The following is an 18,433-nucleotide window of genomic DNA, read 5'->3' as shown; positions in this document are numbered from 1 at the left end:
CACTCGCGGGAACAGGTTGAACTAAGTTTGAAAGCAAGCGGGGAGGATGAATCTACACACTGTAAAACTTTCACTCATGCACAATGAAAACTGTATTTTTAAAAAATAGTGTGCATTTCTTTTGGAGTGACCCTCGTAAAATAAATAAGCAGTGGTGTCAGCTATAAACGTTTGCGCCGTGTATAGGGATAATGCCATTGGGTAGAGTACGGTATAGTTGTTTCGTTTAAAGATGATCGTTTTGACTTCAGAGACTCTCCACGTTCAGGAAGACCTTCGGGGTTTGATGATGATGGTTTAAACGAGCTGATCTACAATGATCCACGTCAGTGTGCTCGAAAACTGGCAGATATGGTGAACTCTGATCATTCCACCACCATGTGATATTTGCATGCAATGGGGAGGGTGCGTATGGGTACGCTATGCTCTAAGCCAAAATCACAAAAAACACCGGGTGACCACGTGTGCATCTCTGCTTCCTCAACATCAGTTGGCTGGTGAACAATACCGACCACTTCTATCCCATGTCGTTACTGGTGATGCGAAGAGGTGTCTTTATGCTAACACAAGGAAAAGACAGGAATGATTGAGCAAACAAAGCAGCAATTATCCGTACTAAGACCTGCACGCATCCGCGAATTACACTACTGGCCATTGAAATCGCTACACCACGAAGATGACGTGCTACAGACGCGAAATTTAACCGACAGGAAGAAGATGCTGTGATATGCAAATGATTAGCTTTTCAGAGCGACACCTACAACGTGCTGACATGAGGAAAGTTTCCAACCGATTTCTCATACACAAACAGCAGTTGACCGGCGTTGCGTGATGAAACGTTGCTGTGATGCCTCGTGTAAGGAGGAGAAATGCGTACCATCACTTTTCCGACTTTGATAAAGGTCGGATTGGAGCCTATCGCAATTACGGTTTATCGTATCGCGACATTGCTTCTCACGTTGGTCGAGATCCAATGACTGTTAGCAGAATATGGAATCGGTGGGTTCAGGAGGGTAATACGGAACGCCGTGCTGGATCCCAACGGCCCCGTAACACTAGCAGTCGACACTACAGGCATCTTTTCCCCATGGCTGTAATGGATCGTGCAGCCACGTCTAGATCCCTGAGTTAACAGATGGGGACGTTTGCGAGACAAGAACCATCTGCACGAACAGTTCGACGACGTTTGCAGCAGCATGGACTATCAGCTCGGAGACCATGGCTGCAGTTACCCTTGACGCTGCATCACAGACAGGAGCGCCTCGGATGGTGTACTCAACGACGAACCTGGGTGCACGAATGGCAAAACGTCATTTTTTCGGATGAATCCAGGTTCTGTTTACAGCATCATGATGGTCGCATCCGTGTTTGGCGACATCTCGGTGAACGTACATTGGAAGCGTGTATTCGTTATCGCCATACTGTCGTACCACCCGGCGTGATGGTATGGGGTGCCATTGGTTACACGTCTCGGTCACCTCTTGTTCGCATTACGGCACTTTGAACAGTGGAAGTTACATTTCAGATGTGTTAAGACCCGTGGTTCTACCCTTCATTCGATCCCTGCGAAACCCTACATTTCAGCAGGATAATGCACGACCGAATGTTGCAGGTCCTGTAAGACATAAAATGTTCGACTGCTGCCCTGGCCAACACATTCTCCAGATCTCTCACCAACTGAAAACGTCTGGTCAATGGTGGCCGAGCAACTGGCTCATCACAATACAGCAGTCACTACTCTTGATGAACTGTGGTATCGTGTTGAAGCTGCATTGGCAGCTGTACCTGTACACGCCATCCAAGCTCTGTTTGACTCAATGCCCAGGCGTCTCAAGACCGTTATTACGGCCAGAGGTGGTTGTTCTGGGTACTGATTTCTCAGGATCTGTGTCCAAATTGCGTGAAAATGTAATCACATGTCAGTTCTAGAATAATATATTTGTCCAATGAATACCCGTTTATGATCTGCATTTCTTCTTGGTTTAGCAATTTCAATTGCCAGTAGTGTATAATGTCATACACCTGGTGGAACACCGACCGTGTGGTGTACTACGAATCGCTTCCCCGATATGTAACCGTCACTGCTGACCGTTACTATCAACAACTGAGACGTCTTGCAGACGCACTCCAAGAACAACGACCAGGAAGACTGCGTGAAGTGACGCTACTCCACGATAACGCCTGCCCACGTTCTGCTAGACTCAAGAAAGCCAAGATGCAAGGAGTTGGGTTAGGAAGTCACCTGATTTTCACCTTTTCCGCTCTCTATCGACCAACCTTCAAGGAACTTCCTTTCCGGATGACAACGCGCTCCGAACATCGCTGCACGAGTTCTTCGCCTCAGAACCGCGTGGTTTCTACAGTCGTGTAACCGAGAAGTTCACCCAGCGTTGGCAGACTGTTGTAAATAGTGAAGGAGACTATATTGTTGATGACTAAACTCTCTGTTATTTTTAGCTGTTGTGTTTTTTAAAGTTTTAGAAAAACGATACGGACTACACGGAGTGTTCAAAAAGTCTCTCCGCAGTGCCGTATGATTGTTAGCCGCGCGTGCCTTATGATTGTTCGCCTGCCTTGGTCACTTCCTTTCAAGTGGACTCTCCCAACTTTCCACTGTTTCGTTTATCTCAGCCAGCGTCAGTAGTATCGTTGGTGTGTGTCATTACGTGTTGACTTGAACATTTAAGTTTAGTTCCTTTGTTCGTTTGTTTCGTCTTTGTCACTAAAATGCTAACCATTGAAGAAAGTGTGTTTTTAGTCGAACAAGTGTTCAAAGCTGGCGGTAAATACACTGTTTCAGTTCGTCAAGCGTTTAATTCAGTTTTCCCGGAGACAACACTCCCACATCGCGAGACTGTGCGAGATTTGATTAACAAATTTCGAAGTACGGGTTCAGTGACAGATGCACCGAGAAGTGGTCGTCCTAGCGTTTTGTCTGAGGATAAACTACTCGATATTTTCCATAAAATGTCCATGAGTCCGAACATGTCAGTAAGGAAACTCGCCCAGGAAGTCGATGTTAGTGTCGGAACGGCCCACACAGCTGTAAGGAAAAAATTAGAACTTTTCCCATACAAAGTGACAGTCGTGCAAGAACTGAAAAATACTGATCGTGACAAGAGACTGCATTATTGTCAATGGTTCAAAAATTTCGTTGAACAAAATGGAAGGGATATTCTTAATGAAACGTTTTTCACTGATGAGAGGTGGTTTCATTTATCCTGGTGCATGAACTCGCAAAATTCTCTTATGTGGAGTATTGCAAATCCATTGTGTATTCATGAGGAACCACTTCATTCTGTGAAAATAGCAGTTTGGATTGCAGTTTCTAGACGTCGCATTGTGGGTCCCATATTTTTCAACGAAACAATAAACGCACAACAATACTGCCGTGATATTCTGTACCCATTCATAGGAGAAACTGTGTTAAGTGAAATACTGAACGGTTATTTTCAACAAGATGGTGCAACCGCGCATATAGCTCGAGTTTCACTGTCACTGCTTGCTGATGTTTTCGGTGATCGCACAATTTCACAGGGACTTTGGCCTCCACGATCGCCTGACTTAACACCACCTAACTTTTTCTTCTGGGGTGCAGCGAAAGCAACAGTCTATAATAACAGTCAAAAATCTGTCGATGAATTGAAAACTGCAATATCCACTTTCACTGCTTCTGTTACAGAAGAAATGTTACAGCTTCTGTTTGGAAATATGATTAGACGAATTGAATTGTGTATTCAACTACAGGGGGGACACTTTCAAAATTTAATGTGAAAATTTGTAAGTAAAAATGAGTATTCAAGAAATTAATAACTTGTATTTCACTGAGCTTCATTTCGGTATATTCATTGCGGCATACGGCACGCGCGGCTAACAATCATACGGCACTATGGAGAGACTTTTTGAACACCCCGTATTACCAACCTAATACTTGGAGGGACGAGGTTGCGAAATTGAATGGTCAGCAAGGCTCAACTGTATGTGAAGAAGGAGGGAGAATGCTTTCCATTGGCAGGAAACTGGAAAATGCAATCACTCTATAACAGAGACTACTTACAAAACACTCTTATGACTTATTTTGGAATATTGGTCTGTTGTGTCATCTGTATAGTGTAGGGGTAACACAGAGACATTGAATGAATACAAAGAAGGGCAGCAAAATAGGTCGCAGGTTTGTTTGACTCACAGGAGAGCGTCTCTGATATGCTGCAGAGCTTTAATAGACTAATACTTGGAAAGAGACGTTAATGACCCGGTGACAGCTTGCTTACAAACTTTCAAGAACCAGCACTAACTGAGGAATTTAGCACTACAGCACCTTGTGTATCGCTCCCCTAGGGACCGTGCCAACAACACAAGACTAAATAAAAGGCTCACAGAGGCGCTGAAGCAGTATTTCTTTCCGCACTTCATACGTGAATGGATTCGAGGAAACCGAAATATGTGGTAGATAGGAAGTACGTTCTGCCATGCATTTCGCATAGGTCTTTTTTACAATCTGCAGCCGCACCTATGACCAAGCGATGGAAAAACTCAACAGATTGAAGAACATTGAAACTGACGGGGTATCAGTTCGGTTCTACACAGACTACGCGAAAGAACTTGCCCGTCTTCTAGCAGCGGTGCACGTAAGGATCTAAAGGAGCGAAGCATTCCTAGTGATTAGAAAAAATGCGCAAGTCATTCCCATTTTCAATAAGCGTCGTCGAATAGACGCACGAGTTACTGGCCTATCTCTCGGACGTCACTCTTTTGTAGAAATTTGAACTTCTAACGTACCTCCATTTCTTCTACTGGCTATTGATGGCGGAGACTTGCCATGAGTACGTACAAGTGATATTTTGCGCAATGGATATTTTAACGCCCTGACACTTATACGTCCCCCACTAGGAGTACGTTATTCTCATTAATTATATAAATTACCCGTTTCCTAATATTATCCTGTGGATACGATAGAATGTCAGGATAAGCCGACAAAATAAAAATCCAGTCCCCCTTTTAACGAATAAGTTATACAATGTATAAAATGTACACAAGAGACCAGATTAATTGGAACGGGAAAATACTATCTACTAAAGGATAAATGCCGTGATTTTAACACATTTATTCATCATAAAAATAATTTAAAGACCCTAAACAATAATTACAAATCTCTGGTTCTCTCTGTATTAATACTGGCCCTTAAACTGTCTGACTCTGCCCTGTAATGGACTCGCGATCTGTGATTAGGCGCGGAGTAACTGACATCCCCCGTTGTACTAAATAGCAAGAAGGAACTACTATCTCAATGAGTAGTGTGAAACCTCAGTGCAGAGTAGAACACGTGATTCATCAACGTAGATTCACTTTCCCACACGCCGGTGCATAAGCAAGATCACCGTAATGGCCCGGGCGGCTCCCGCCGTCGGAGGTTCGAGTCCTCCCTCGGGCATGGGTGTGTGTGTGTTGTCCTTAGCGTAAGTTAGTTCAAGTTAGATTAAATAGTGCGTAAGCTTAGGGACCGATGACCTCAGAAGATTGGTCCTATAAGACCTTACCACAAAATTTGTTTTCACCGTAATCATCAGAAGCTATAACCGCAGAACTTCTCGCCTCAGCGAGATAATAGCAAAATTTTACTTCACCGTAATTACAGCCGAAGACGTCCGTCGACTGCCGTGGACCTCCAAGACGACTCTCCTGTTCCACGACCGCGTCACGACTCGCTTTTCTCCTCTCCTCCTCTCGCTTCTCAAAGTCTTTCTCCCCCTTAAATTTGGGTGACGAATCATCTTTCCGGAAGGCGCTCGTTTCTGAACGCTGACCAATCGCAGTTTAGAATCCAGATCGAAGTTTCTGGAAATTCTTAGGTTCGTATGAGCAGTTGCAAGCGGGCTCGTGCGCATGCGCAGAGCTGAATTCGCGTATGAGCAGTGCCTTCCTCCCGTTTCTGGCTACTTGAAGCGTGGCTGTTTGGTGTACGAGCAGTAGCAGCAAGTAGCCAGATGCTACCCGGAAAAATTTTTCCGGCGCGCCCAAGCTTCCAGTTTCGCGCATGCGCAGAGAACCCTGAGTTATAGTGGGGGGGGGGAGGCTTCCTCACGTGATCCGTGTATATGTTTTGTGTCTTCGTAATATTGCTGGTCTCTTCGTTTACAGCTCCCACGTCAAATTAAATCAAAACAGATTTCTATGACCGGGAGCCATCAAGTGAATTAATATACATTCTCATAACCATGAAAGACCAAAATAAGTTAGTAGTTTCAATTTTTTGATTTTGTATTATTTCCACGTTATTAGCAATCAACCATTAATGTCTGTTTTGTAGAGAAATTTGCTGTTATTAATTTTTTTCCGCTGAGGCAGTTACTTTATTTGAAACGAATTGCTTCATTCCGCACTATTGGCTACTTTCAACTTAGTTCAATTTCAAGTGCAAATTTTCATTTTCTGGGACGAATGACATTATATCATAATAAAGAACCAAACATGAGAATACAGTACTGGAGCTCCAAGAAAATTGGTCTCACGAAAACCACGCGAAAAGCTGAATATTAGGTACTTCAGAGTGTATCTGGACATAGAAATGTGCAATTAGAGCGGAATGAAGCATTTTAGTGTGGTTTACGAAATTCCGATGCTGCTGGAGTAGTCTCTGATGTCCTGTTCCTTTTATGACACTGTACGATCTCGCAATGCTATATACGTACGAACATACGCAAACATTTACTTGAAGCTGACTAAGTAGGCAAATTTGGTCAGTAGTTTTGAATTAAATATTTTCTTTCAAATATAATGACAGCTGTAGCAGAATTTTACAAATCTGCCTTCTGTGAAAGTGTTTTTCGATCACAAGGCACTTGTCTAGTACTTCCTCTAGGCCTGAAGTTATTTCTTAATTTGTGTTTACGTCTGAAATTTATAGAATGCCATTGTAAGCTCCACAATAAATTGTTCCTTTTCTTTTTTTGCAAGAAATTTGTATTCCATCCTACTAGCTTTTTGCAGTGCTATGTAGATGTAAACCTGTAGGAAATGCTACATAACAATATTGCAGAGTACGAATTAAAAAAAGAAAACTGTCAAAGTCACCCCATAAAAAATGTTATGGTACTTCGAGCTGTGGACTCTAATTTTGAAATGACATTTTGCAAAGAACTGCTTCCTTATTTGCATCCTTAATCTGTGTGGAATATGATAAAACAATCGCTCTAAGTAGAACTCTGTATGTCCTCTCCACAACATGCCGCAGGGCTGCACATGGTCACGCTATGCACGAAATTCCACCAGAAATGCGACGAAAGGCGTATGAGCAGAGCAGGCACCTAGCTGCCTACGTCACCGTAGCTGCGCATGCGCAGGACAGCCTGTTGGCTGGCGCTGTCTGGTAACTGCTCAAACGAACCTTCTATGTCCGTAGGAAAGTACGCGAATACCTGCTGCCATGTGTTTTTGTCCGACCAGGCCGCCTTCTCAGCCTGTCCGCTGGACATGCGTTACCGTTTCGCAGGTGGTCCAGCTCACGGGCGGGTCCCGGGATTAGCACCGGAAGCGGCTGTGCCGTCCTGTTGTCCGAAGGGATCTGTGAGCTTCCTGTGTCCTTCCGTTCTTCCACGAGTTTCACACCTCTGCTTGTTCTCCAATTACCCAACATGCAGACATTATACAATAAATTAAGTGTACTAGACGATGTCGGTCACATACATGTTTTTAATGAACGAGCACAAATCTATCTTTTCTATCATTGAAGAGGCTCACTTACGTCGAATTGGATGTCAACGCGGTTTGTAAGTTGTAAAACAACGCCACCTTACAAAATACGTTTTATGTTCGCGTATTATGACATTTTTGGATACCGAAACTCTTTTCTGTAGGAACTAACAAAAATTCCGTAAATAAGAGTTGTGTGAAACCTAGCTCGCTCAGTCCGTACACGAGACCCAGAAAGCAATAGGCGCCTGCGTCCGTGTAGATGCCGTGTTCGCCGGCCGGAGTGGCCGAGCGGTTCTATGCGCTTCAGTCTGGAACCGCGCGACCGCTACGGTAGCAGGTTCGAATCCTGCCTCGGGCATGGGTGTGTGTGAGTCCTTAGGTTAGTTAGGTTTAAGTGGTTCTAAGTTCTAGCGGACTGATGTGCTCAGATGTTAAGTCCCATAGTGCTCAGAGCCATTTGAACCATGCCGTGTTCCTTGGCTTTCGGAAGGATTCGATACACCTCCGCACTGTCGCCGAATGAACAAAGTACGAGAGTACGCAATATCAGACTAACTGTGTGATTGGATTGAAGAGTTTTTGGGAAACAGAACACGGTATGTCATTCTCAACAGAGAGTAACTTCGGGCAAGCTCCAGTGCAGTGTTATAGGACCATTAATATTTACCACGTACATGTACATACTAGGGTAATCCCAAAAGTAAGGTCTCCTACTTTTTTATAAGTATATAGACCTGTTTATTTCAACAGTGGTTTACATCAGTTTGCAGTATAACGTTTAGCTACAGTACTGGCCATTAAAATTACTACAACTCGAAGATGACGTGCTACAGACGCGAAATTTAACCGACAGGAAGAAGATGCTGTGATATGCAAATCATTAGCTGTTCAGAGCATTCACACAAGGCTGGCGCCAGTGGCGACACCTACAACGTGCTGACATGAGGAAAGTTTCCAACCGATTTCTCATACACAAAACAGCAGTTGACCGGCGTTGCCTGGTGAAACGTTGTTGTGATGACTCGTGTAAGGAGGAGAAATGCGTACCATCACGTTTCCGACTTTGATTGCGGTTTATCGTATCGCGACATTGCTGCTCGCGTTGGTCGAGGATCCACTGACTGTTAGCAGAATATGGAATCGCTGGGTTCAGGAGGGTAATACGGAACGCCTTGCTGGATCCCAACGACCTCGTATCACTAGCAGTCGAGATGACAGGCATCTTATCCGCATGGCTGTAACGGATCGTGCAGCCACGTCTCGATCCCTGAGTGAACAGATGGGGACGTTTGCAAGACAGTTATCTGCACGACGTTTGCAGCAGCATGGACTATCAGCTCGGAGACCATGGCTGTGGTTACCTTTGACGCTGCATCACAGACAGGAGCGCATGCGATGGAGTACTCTACGACGAACCTGGGTGCACGAATGGCAAAACCTCATTTTTTCGGATGAATCCAGGTTCTGTTTACAGCGTCATGATGGTCGCATCCGTGTTTGGCGACATCGCGATGAACGCACATTAGAAGTGTGTATTCGTCATCGCCATACTGGCGTATCACACGGCGTGGTGGTATGGGGTGCCATTGGTTACACGTCTCGGTCACCTCTTGTTCGCACTGACGGCACTTTGAACAATGGACGTTACATTTCAGATGTATTATGTCCCGTGGCTCTACCCTCCATTCGATCCCTGCGAAACCCTACATTTCAGCAGGATATTGCACGACCACCTGTTGTAGATCCTGTACGGGCCTTTCTGGATACAGAAAATGTTCGACTGCTGCCCTGGCCAGCACATTCTCCAGATCGCTCACCAATTGAAAACGTCTGGTCAATGGTGGCCGAGCAACTGGCTCTTCATAATACGCCAGTCACTACTCTTAATGAATTGTGGTATCGTGTTGAACCTGCATGGGAAGCTGTACCTGTACACGCCATCCAAGTTCTGTTTGACTCAATGCCCAGGCGTATCAAGGCCGTTATTAGCGCCAGAGGTGGTTGTTCTGGGTACTGATTTCTCAGGATCCATGCACCCAAATTGCGTGAAAATGTAATGACATATTAGTACTGGTATAATATATTTGTCCAATGAATACCCGTTTATCATCTGCACTACTTCTTGGTGTAGCAATTTTAATGGCCAGTAGTGTACTTTTCGACATAATCACCATTTCTGTCGATGCATTTTTGTAGACGCTGTGGCAGTTTTTGTACGCCCCTGTCATACCAGCTGGCCGCCATGTTGTTCAGAAAGTTATGAACCTCTTCTTTCACCTCGTCGTCGGAGCTGAGTCGCTTTCCGGCCAAATGTTCTTTTAACCTAGGGAACAGGTGATAGTCACTGGGCGCCAAATGAGAACTATAGGGTGGGTGATTATGTTCCACTCAAACTGTTGCAGGAGAGCAACGGTTTGCCGAGCGATGTGTGGGCGAGCGTAGTCATGGAGAATGTGTACGTCCTTGTTCAACATTCCTCTTCTCCGGTTCTGAATTGCGCGTTTGAGTTTTTTCAGAATCTCACAGTACCTGTCAGCGTTAATTGTGGTCCCAGCGATTCAGCTCCGAAGACGAGGTGAAAGAAGAGGTTCATAACTTTTTGAACAGCATTGCGGCCAGCTGGTATGACATGGGCATACAAAAATTGCAACAGCGTCTACAAAAATGCATATTCAGAAATGGTGATTATCTCGAAAAATAGCTGAATGTTCAAGCTGTAAACTGATGTAATCCATTGTAGAAATAAACAGGTCTACGTGTTTATAAATAAAAATTGGAGACCTTACTTTTGGAATTACCCTCGTAGATGGTTTAGTAGATAACCTCGATAGTTCGATGAGACATTTCGCGGACGATGCTGTTGTTGTAGTGTTGGCAGAAGAGCCAACACTGTTTTTCTAGAGGAGGCCGAAATGCACGCGTTTAATTACACGCTGACTGGCGTGAGGTCTGGAACAGGACAATATCTTGAGAATTGCAAATAAAGTACGTAGATGATGTAATACTTAACTTTAATCCACAATTGTAGAACATCTCTCGTTACGGTACATGCTTCATAATATTAATTATCAATTGAATACGGCGCCTTGCTAGATCGTAGCAAATGTAGCTGAAGGCTATGCTAACTATCGTCTCGGCAAATGAGAGCGTAGTTGTCAGTGAACCTTTCCTTGCAAAGTCGGCTGTACAACTGGGGCGAGTGCTAGTACGTCTCTCTAGACCTGCCGTGTGGTGGCGCTCGGTCTGCTATCACTGACAGTGGCGACACGCGGGTCCGACGTATACTAACGGACCGCTGCCGATTTAAAGGCTACCACCTAGCAAGTGTGGTGTCTGGCGGTGACACTACATTCCTCCCCCGCAAATCGGCGAACGGTTGTGTTATAAGGCTTCCGCCCGCCGTGGGGAGGACCCCATGTTGACCTATGCGACGAGGTGGGGAGCCTAACAACAGGCGAGGCTGTGCCACCCGCACCCGGCCATTCGGTCCGAGGGGAGCTAGGAAACGCCTGAAAACCTAGTCCAGGGTGCACGCCAACATGCGGTGTATGCGCCCGTAAAGAGACAGGAGGGGCCGAAGATTCGACCTCCATCGGGGCGGGGCAGCCGACGGGCGAAGACGACATCTGGTCCGGAGCGGGCAAGAGGTCCATGTCGGAGAACAGCTGGTCACGGGAAGCGATCGGCGGCGCGTGACCCAGGGAGGCGCTTGGCGGCTGCAGCGAAGCGTCCACCGCGGGCGGCGCCGGCGGGAGAACAGGCGGCGGCGGCGGCGGCGGCGGCGGCGCGTCGCCACGGGGCAAAATGGAAGGCAGCATCGGTAACACCTGGGGATGAGGCGAGCCAGTAGATGGGTCCCCAGGGCGCTGACCGGACGGCACCGTCGCTGAAAGCAGACGGGGAGCGGCAGATCCCGTGCGACGACAGAGGCGCAGCCGATTGAGATGCAGGCGCACCTCACCAGAGGCCCCCAAAACCAAATACATAGCGCGGCCGAGGCAGCGAAGAATGCGCCCTGCGAGCCAACGCCGTGAACCTCGATAGTTGCGATTGTATACAACGTCGCCTGGAGCAAAAGCAGGTTGCTGCCGCTGCACAGGAACCTGATGCGGCGGATGTAGCAAAGACATCAAGGTTCGATGAGGACGACCGTGGAGCAACTCAGCCGGCGAGCGACCATATTGGGGCTGAGAGCGATACGAAGACAAAAAGAGCAACAACACGTCCTCCCGAGAATGTGACTCTTTCAACTTCAACATCTGTGACTTGAAGGTCCGGACCAATCGTTCAGCGGCACCGTTGGACTGAGGCGAAAACGGCGCGGATGTCAGATGTTGAATACCATTGGCCTTGCAGAATGACTGAAATTCTGCGGACGTGAATTGTGGGCCATTGTCGGGAACAATAGTCTGTGGAAGACCTTCAATACAAAAGATAGCGGATAACGCTTGGATAGTAGCAGTTGACGTCGTGGAAGACAGTCGGACAACAAAAGGAAAATTACTGAAAGAATCGACTACAACCAACCATCGAGCATTCCAGAATGGACCAGCAAAATCGATGTGTAAGCGTTGCCAAGGGGAAGTGGCTTTCGGCCATGCAAAGAATTTCCGCGGTGGTGCGGATCGTTGTTCGGCACACGCCATGGAAGAAGAGCACATATTCGTAATCGCAGCATCGATTCCGAACCAAGTACAGTGCTGACAAGCAAGTTGTTTCGTGCGCACTATACCCCAATGTCCTTGGTGGAGAAGCCGTAAGACAGAGGACTGTAACGAACGTGGGACCACGACCCGAGACTGATCATTATCACAACGCAACAGCAAAACACCACGTCGTACAAAAAGTCTCTCCTTGTGAGCAAAAAATCAGCGAACCAACGGATCCTCGATCCGTGATTTCGACAAGGGCCATTGCGTAGCAACAAAACGCAAAACGGTAGCAAGGGCAGGGTCAGCAGCTGTGGCTGTAGCTACACGACGAAAATCAATCGGAAACGATTCAACCACGTCATCGGTTTCCGCATCAATGAACATGCAAGCAAGTTCGAAAGAATCGAATGCTCTATCCTCAGCAACAGGCAAACGGGACAACGCATCGGCGTTTCCGTGCTTAGCAGTGTACCGATACAAGATATCGTAGCGGTACTGCGAGAGGAAAATAGACCAGCGAATAAATTTCTGCGCCGTACGTGGAGGTACAGGCTTGTTCGGATGAAAAAGCGACGTCAAAGGTTTGTGGTCTGTGATAATGGTAAAGTGACGACCATACAAGAAATCATGAAACTTTGTAACACCAAATACGAGGGCAAAAGCTTCTTTCTCGATCTGTGAATAACGTCTTTGCGCAGACGAGAGCAATTTGGACGCAAAGGCAATAGGGCGATCGTGCGAGCCATCTTTGTGCGCAAGCACAGCACCGATCCCGAAATCCGATGCATCTACCATCAATAAAAGGGGTTTCTGGGGATCGAATGGCGTAAGGCAAGTATTAGAAAGCAACGCCGATTTCAACCGGCGAAAACGCGTTCGCATTCCGTCGTCCAGACGAACGGAACACCTGTACGGCGTAAGCGATGAAGCGGAGCTGAAATGAAAGAGGCATTGCGCACATTCAATCACACCTTGTGACTCCAAATCATTTAATGTCGTTGCGACCTCATCACGCAATGCGTGGGGAACATTGCGCGCTCTGAAAAATTTCGGTTGCGCATTGACTTTCAGTTCCAAATGTGCTTTATAGTTCTTAGCGCAACCAAGGCCCGGTGCAAAAATATCTGCAAATTCTGCACATAGACAGGTAACACTGGCTGAAGGCACAGTCTGGTTCACTGCTAGGACCTGATTTACGATAGACAAGTTAAAAATCTTAAATAAATCTAAACCAAACAAGTTCACTGCAGAAGAAGAACGAAGAACGTAAAATGACACAAGTTTTGTTTGTCCCTTGTATGTTGCAAGAAGGCTGCACTGTCCTAACACTGTGAGCCCGTGACCGGAATATGTAGTTAGCTTAACATTTGCGGCACGCAATGGAGGTGTGCCCAGCTATTTGTACGCTTCGTGATTGATCAATGAAACTGCAGCTCCGATATCGAGCTGGAATGGAATCACCTTGCCGGTAATGTCCAAGTCTACAAAAAGTTTATTGTCCTGCTGATGACAAGAGCGGCTGTCTCGTGCAACGTGAACTGACTCTGGTACAAAAGCACCCGCGACTTGATGGGATTTCCGTCGACGACGACGCACACTATGTGTGGGACGAACACAGTCACTGTTAGAGAGAGTGGCACTGGGCGGAGTGGAATTAACTACATGAATGTCCATGGGCAAAGGTTCACGAGCCTGAGTATTCTTGGTTCGATTCCGATTCCGCCGCGAAGCAAAGGGCCTGGAATGGTTGTGAATGTCCGATCTGAGCTTTTTCTGGCAAACACTCTGAACATGTCCTTTTTTATTACAGAAAAAGCAAATAGCTTGGCGTGACGGGCAATTCTCACGCGTATGTCTAGTAGCACACCGCGGGCATGACTTTAGCACTGCGTTTGCCTGCTTACGCGGCACACGTGGCTGCGCGGACGGGCGCGAGGGCTGTTTACAGTTCCGAGCAGCGCGCCCGGCGGGCCGGTTAACGTGACACACGGCTGGCAAAGTTTCAAATGATTCCTGAGCAAAGTCAAGTGTGTCTTGCCTATCCAATATGTCTATCACTTGTTGAAGGGAGGGATTGACTAGCTTCAAAATCTGTTCCCTTATACGAACATCAGAAACGTTCTGTGCAATTGCATCACGCACCATAGTATCTGAATAAGGGAGTCCACATTCACACTCAAAAGCACAATCCCGAGTAAGGCCTTGCAAAGTTGCAACCCACTCCCGATTAGTTTGACCGGCCGTACGTTTTGTACGAAAGAACGTATACCTTTTTGCAACTACATTGACTGATTCCTTGAAATATGCATCTAATGCCGACAAAATTTCGTCGTAGGACAGAGTTGCTACGTCGCGTCGGGGAAAAAATTTCACTATCACAGCTACACATGCGAACAAAAAAGGCTGCCGCTCGTTACCTTGAATTCTGTAGGTGGCGAGATGGGATCCAAATTGGCGTGACCACTCCGTCCAGCTTTCCAGTGCCGCATCAGACGGACAAAAAGGTGGTGCAACAGCATGTTGTGGCTGCGGTAGTGGTGGAGCGGCGGCTGCCGCATCGTTTTGCAGTGCACGTTGACCCTGGACGAGCTGTCCAAGGGCATCCAATAACGCCTGCGTCTGCTGATTCTGCAAGCAATAAAATTCGGACAGTACATCTGGAGATTGTGGCGAAGCCATGACACAAGTAATTTAGGCAAGATCAATTGGTACAAACGCGATTTAGCTCGTCGCCAATATGTAGTGTTGGCAGAAGAGCCAACACTGTTTTTCAGGAGGAGGCCGAAATGCGAGCGTTTAATTACACGCTGACTGGCGTGAGGTCTGGAACAGGACAATATCTTGAGAATTGCAAATAAAGTACGTAGATGATGTAATACTTAACTTTAATCCACAATTGTAGAACATCTCTCGTTACGGTACATGCTCCATAATATTAATTATCAATTGAATACGGCGCCTTGCTAGGTCGTAGCAAATGTAGCTGAAGGCTAAGCTAACTATCGTCTCGGCAAATGAGAGCGTAGTTGTCAGTGAACCTTTCCTTGCAAAGTCGGCTGTACAACTGGGGCGAGTGCTAGTACGTCTCTCTAGACCTGCCGTGTGGTGGCGCTCGGTCTGCTATCACTGACAGTGGCGACACGCGGGTCCGACGTATACTAACGGACCGGGGCTGATTTAAAGGCTACCACCTAGCAAGTGTGGTGTCTGGCGGTGACACCACAGTTGTATACAAAGAAGTCGGCTCCCTAGGTAATTGCAGCAGAAAGGCATGCAGAGGATCGACGCTTGTTGCAGGGAAGGCCATTGATCCTCAACATAAACACATGTAACGTATTGAGAATACGTAGACATAAGACCCTCTGTTGGACGATTACACAATTGCAGAACAATCACTGGAAGCAATTACTTCCATAAAATATCTAGTATGTGCATGGAGCCATTTGAAATTAAACGACGATATAAAATTAATCATGGGTAAGGCAGGTATCAGACTGAGATTCATTAGAAAAGTTCTCAAAAAATGTGGTCCATCGACAAAGCAAGTAGTTTACAAAACACTCGTTCGACCAGTACTTGAATATTACTCGACAGTGCGGGATCCGTTCCAGATAGAACTGACAGAGGAAATATAGAAACTCCAAAGAAGAGCAGCATGTTTAGTTACAGGTTCGTTTCTTAAGCGCGAAAGTGTCACAGAGGTGTTCAGCCAGCTCCAGTGGCAAATGCTACAAAAGAGGCGTTGTGCGTCACGTGATGGTCTACTGTTAAAGTCCCGAGAGAGCACGTTCCTAGAAGTGTCAACCAATATATCGCCTCTTCCTGCGTTAATCTCGCGGAAAAATCATGAAGAGAAAAAAAATGGTTCAAATGGCTCTGAGCACTATGGGTCTTAATATCTGAGGTCATCACTCCCCTAGAACTTAGAACTACTTAAACCTAACTAACCTAAGGACATCACACACATCGATGCCCGAGGCAGGATTCGAACCTGCGACCGTAGCGGACGCGCGGTTCCAGACTGTAGCGCCTAGAACCGCTCGGCCACTGCGGCCGGCTTATGATGATCAAATGAGAGTGATTCGAGTCCATACGGAGGCTTATTGACAGTCGTTCTTCCCGTGGACCATACGCGAATGGAACAGGAAAAAGAGGGAAGTGCACTGATACACAAAGTACCCTCCACCACTCACTGTAAGGTGGCGTCTATGTAGATGTAGATGTGAAGACCTGAGTAATGTTACTGTTTTATGCTCACAGTTCTTGGCGCCGCGGGTCCCTGATGGCACGAAGATAATCGCTTGTGATGCGTGTCCGGAAAAGTTGGAGCACGCTAAAGGGCGCAACTCTGTGCCCGACGTGATCATACACGATTTGTTTGACGTGACGGGGAAGGACTTGCAGAACACTTCTGTCTGGAAGCAAGGGCCCTACTGCAAAGTGTTCAGCCTGATGCAGCAGCTCTGGTTGCCAGAGAACAGGTGAGCGGCGAAACACTGCACTGTAAGCCTGCATTTCTGTTTCTCTTCCACAATTTTATTTCACTTCCTTGATTGCTTCTTTAAGTACCAGTTAGACAATATGTAACCCTGCCTCACTCATTTCGCAACACAAACTTGTGTTTCTCGACTGTCGTTTTTGCTAATGACCCGCTTTCGGGTGTTTAGCCGAGTCGTTGATCCCATATTTCTCCACGGTAATTCAGCGACCTAACAAGCCGTCTTCTTCGGGTGCAGCGAGCTATATCGTTATACACTGATCAGGCGTAACAGTATTACCAGCGACCTCCTATGGATACAAATACATTCAGGCAGTAACAGCGTCACCTGGCGAGGAATGGCTACTATTCAGACACACACACGCACACACACACACACACACACACACACACACGATGCATCTAGTACGAGGGTCACTCCAAAAGAAATGCACACTATTTTTTTTTAAATCCATCTTTTTATTCTACATGTTTGAAAGTTTTGCAGTGTGTAGATACATCCTTTAGAAACAATATTTACATTTCTCCACATAATTTCGATCCCTCTCAACTACCTTACGCCATCTTGGAACCAGCGCCTGTATACCCGCACGGTAAAAATCTGGACCAACATGTTGGAGACACTGTTTGGCAGAGTGCACAAGGGAGTCATCATCTTCAAACCTTGTTCCACGACGAGAGTCTTTCAGTTTCCCAAAGAGATGATAGTCAGGACTGTAAGGCGGGTGTTTCACTGTTGTCCATCCGAGTTTTGTGATCGCTTCCATGATTTTTTGACTGACACGTGGCCGTACATTGTCGTGCAACAGGAAAACGTCCTGCTTTTGCCGATGTGGTCGAACACGACTCGGTCGAGCTTGAAGTTTCTTCAGTGTCGTCACATATGCATCAGAGTTTACGGTGGTTCCACTTGGCATGATGTCCACAAGCAAGAGTCCTTCGGAATCGAAAAACACCGCAGCCACAACTTTTCCAGCGGAAGGTATGGTTTTGAAATTTTCTTGGGTGAATTTGCATGATGCCACTCCATTGATTGCCTCTTCGTCTCTGGTGAAAAATGATGCAGCCATATTTCATCACCTGTCACAATTCTTCCAAGAAATTCATCTCCACCATTCTCGTACTGTTCCAAAAGTTCGCTGCATACCGTTTTTCTTGTTTCTTTTTTAACGCCAACACTTTCAGTATTCTGCAAACACTTCCTTCCCCTACCCCCGCATTCGGGAGGACGACGGTTCAATCCCGTCTCCGGCCATCCTGATTTAGGTTTTCCGTGATTTCCATCAATCGTTTCAGGCAAATGCCGGGATGGTTCCTTTGAAAGGGCACGGCCGATTTCCTTCCCAATCCTTCCCTAACCCGAGCTTGCGCTCCGTCTCTAATGACCTCGTTGTCGACGGGACGTTAAACACTAACCACCACCACCACCACCATCCCCTACCCCAACGTAGGGTGACACTGTGATGCATCTGTCAGCAGTCATCAATCCTCAATATTACCGTGCCCGCTTTCATCACATAAACTGCTTGCCCACCGACAAACTGTACTGCGATCGACAGCAGCATCTCCATACACCGTTTTCAACCTCTCG

General features: G+C 46.6%; 1 protein-coding gene across 1 annotated transcript in view; it reads left to right on the top strand.

Moving 5' to 3' along the window:
- LOC124593862 overlaps positions 1-16,829 on the top strand; it is a 40,995-nt gene extending 24,166 nt beyond the window's left edge. The window contains exon 2 of the mRNA XM_047132209.1: positions 16,605-16,829. Within this exon, the coding sequence (XP_046988165.1) occupies positions 16,605-16,829 (225 nt within the window). The remainder of the gene's footprint in view (positions 1-16,604) is intronic.
- The last annotated feature ends 1,604 nt before the right edge of the window (positions 16,830-18,433 follow it).

This window comes from Schistocerca americana, chromosome 2 (assembly GCF_021461395.2).
Source record: "Schistocerca americana isolate TAMUIC-IGC-003095 chromosome 2, iqSchAmer2.1, whole genome shotgun sequence".
NCBI classification, from domain to species: Eukaryota; Metazoa; Arthropoda; class Insecta; order Orthoptera; family Acrididae; genus Schistocerca; species Schistocerca americana.
Note: the sequence above shows the minus strand (reverse complement) of the source record. Positions and strands in the feature narration are given on the sequence as shown.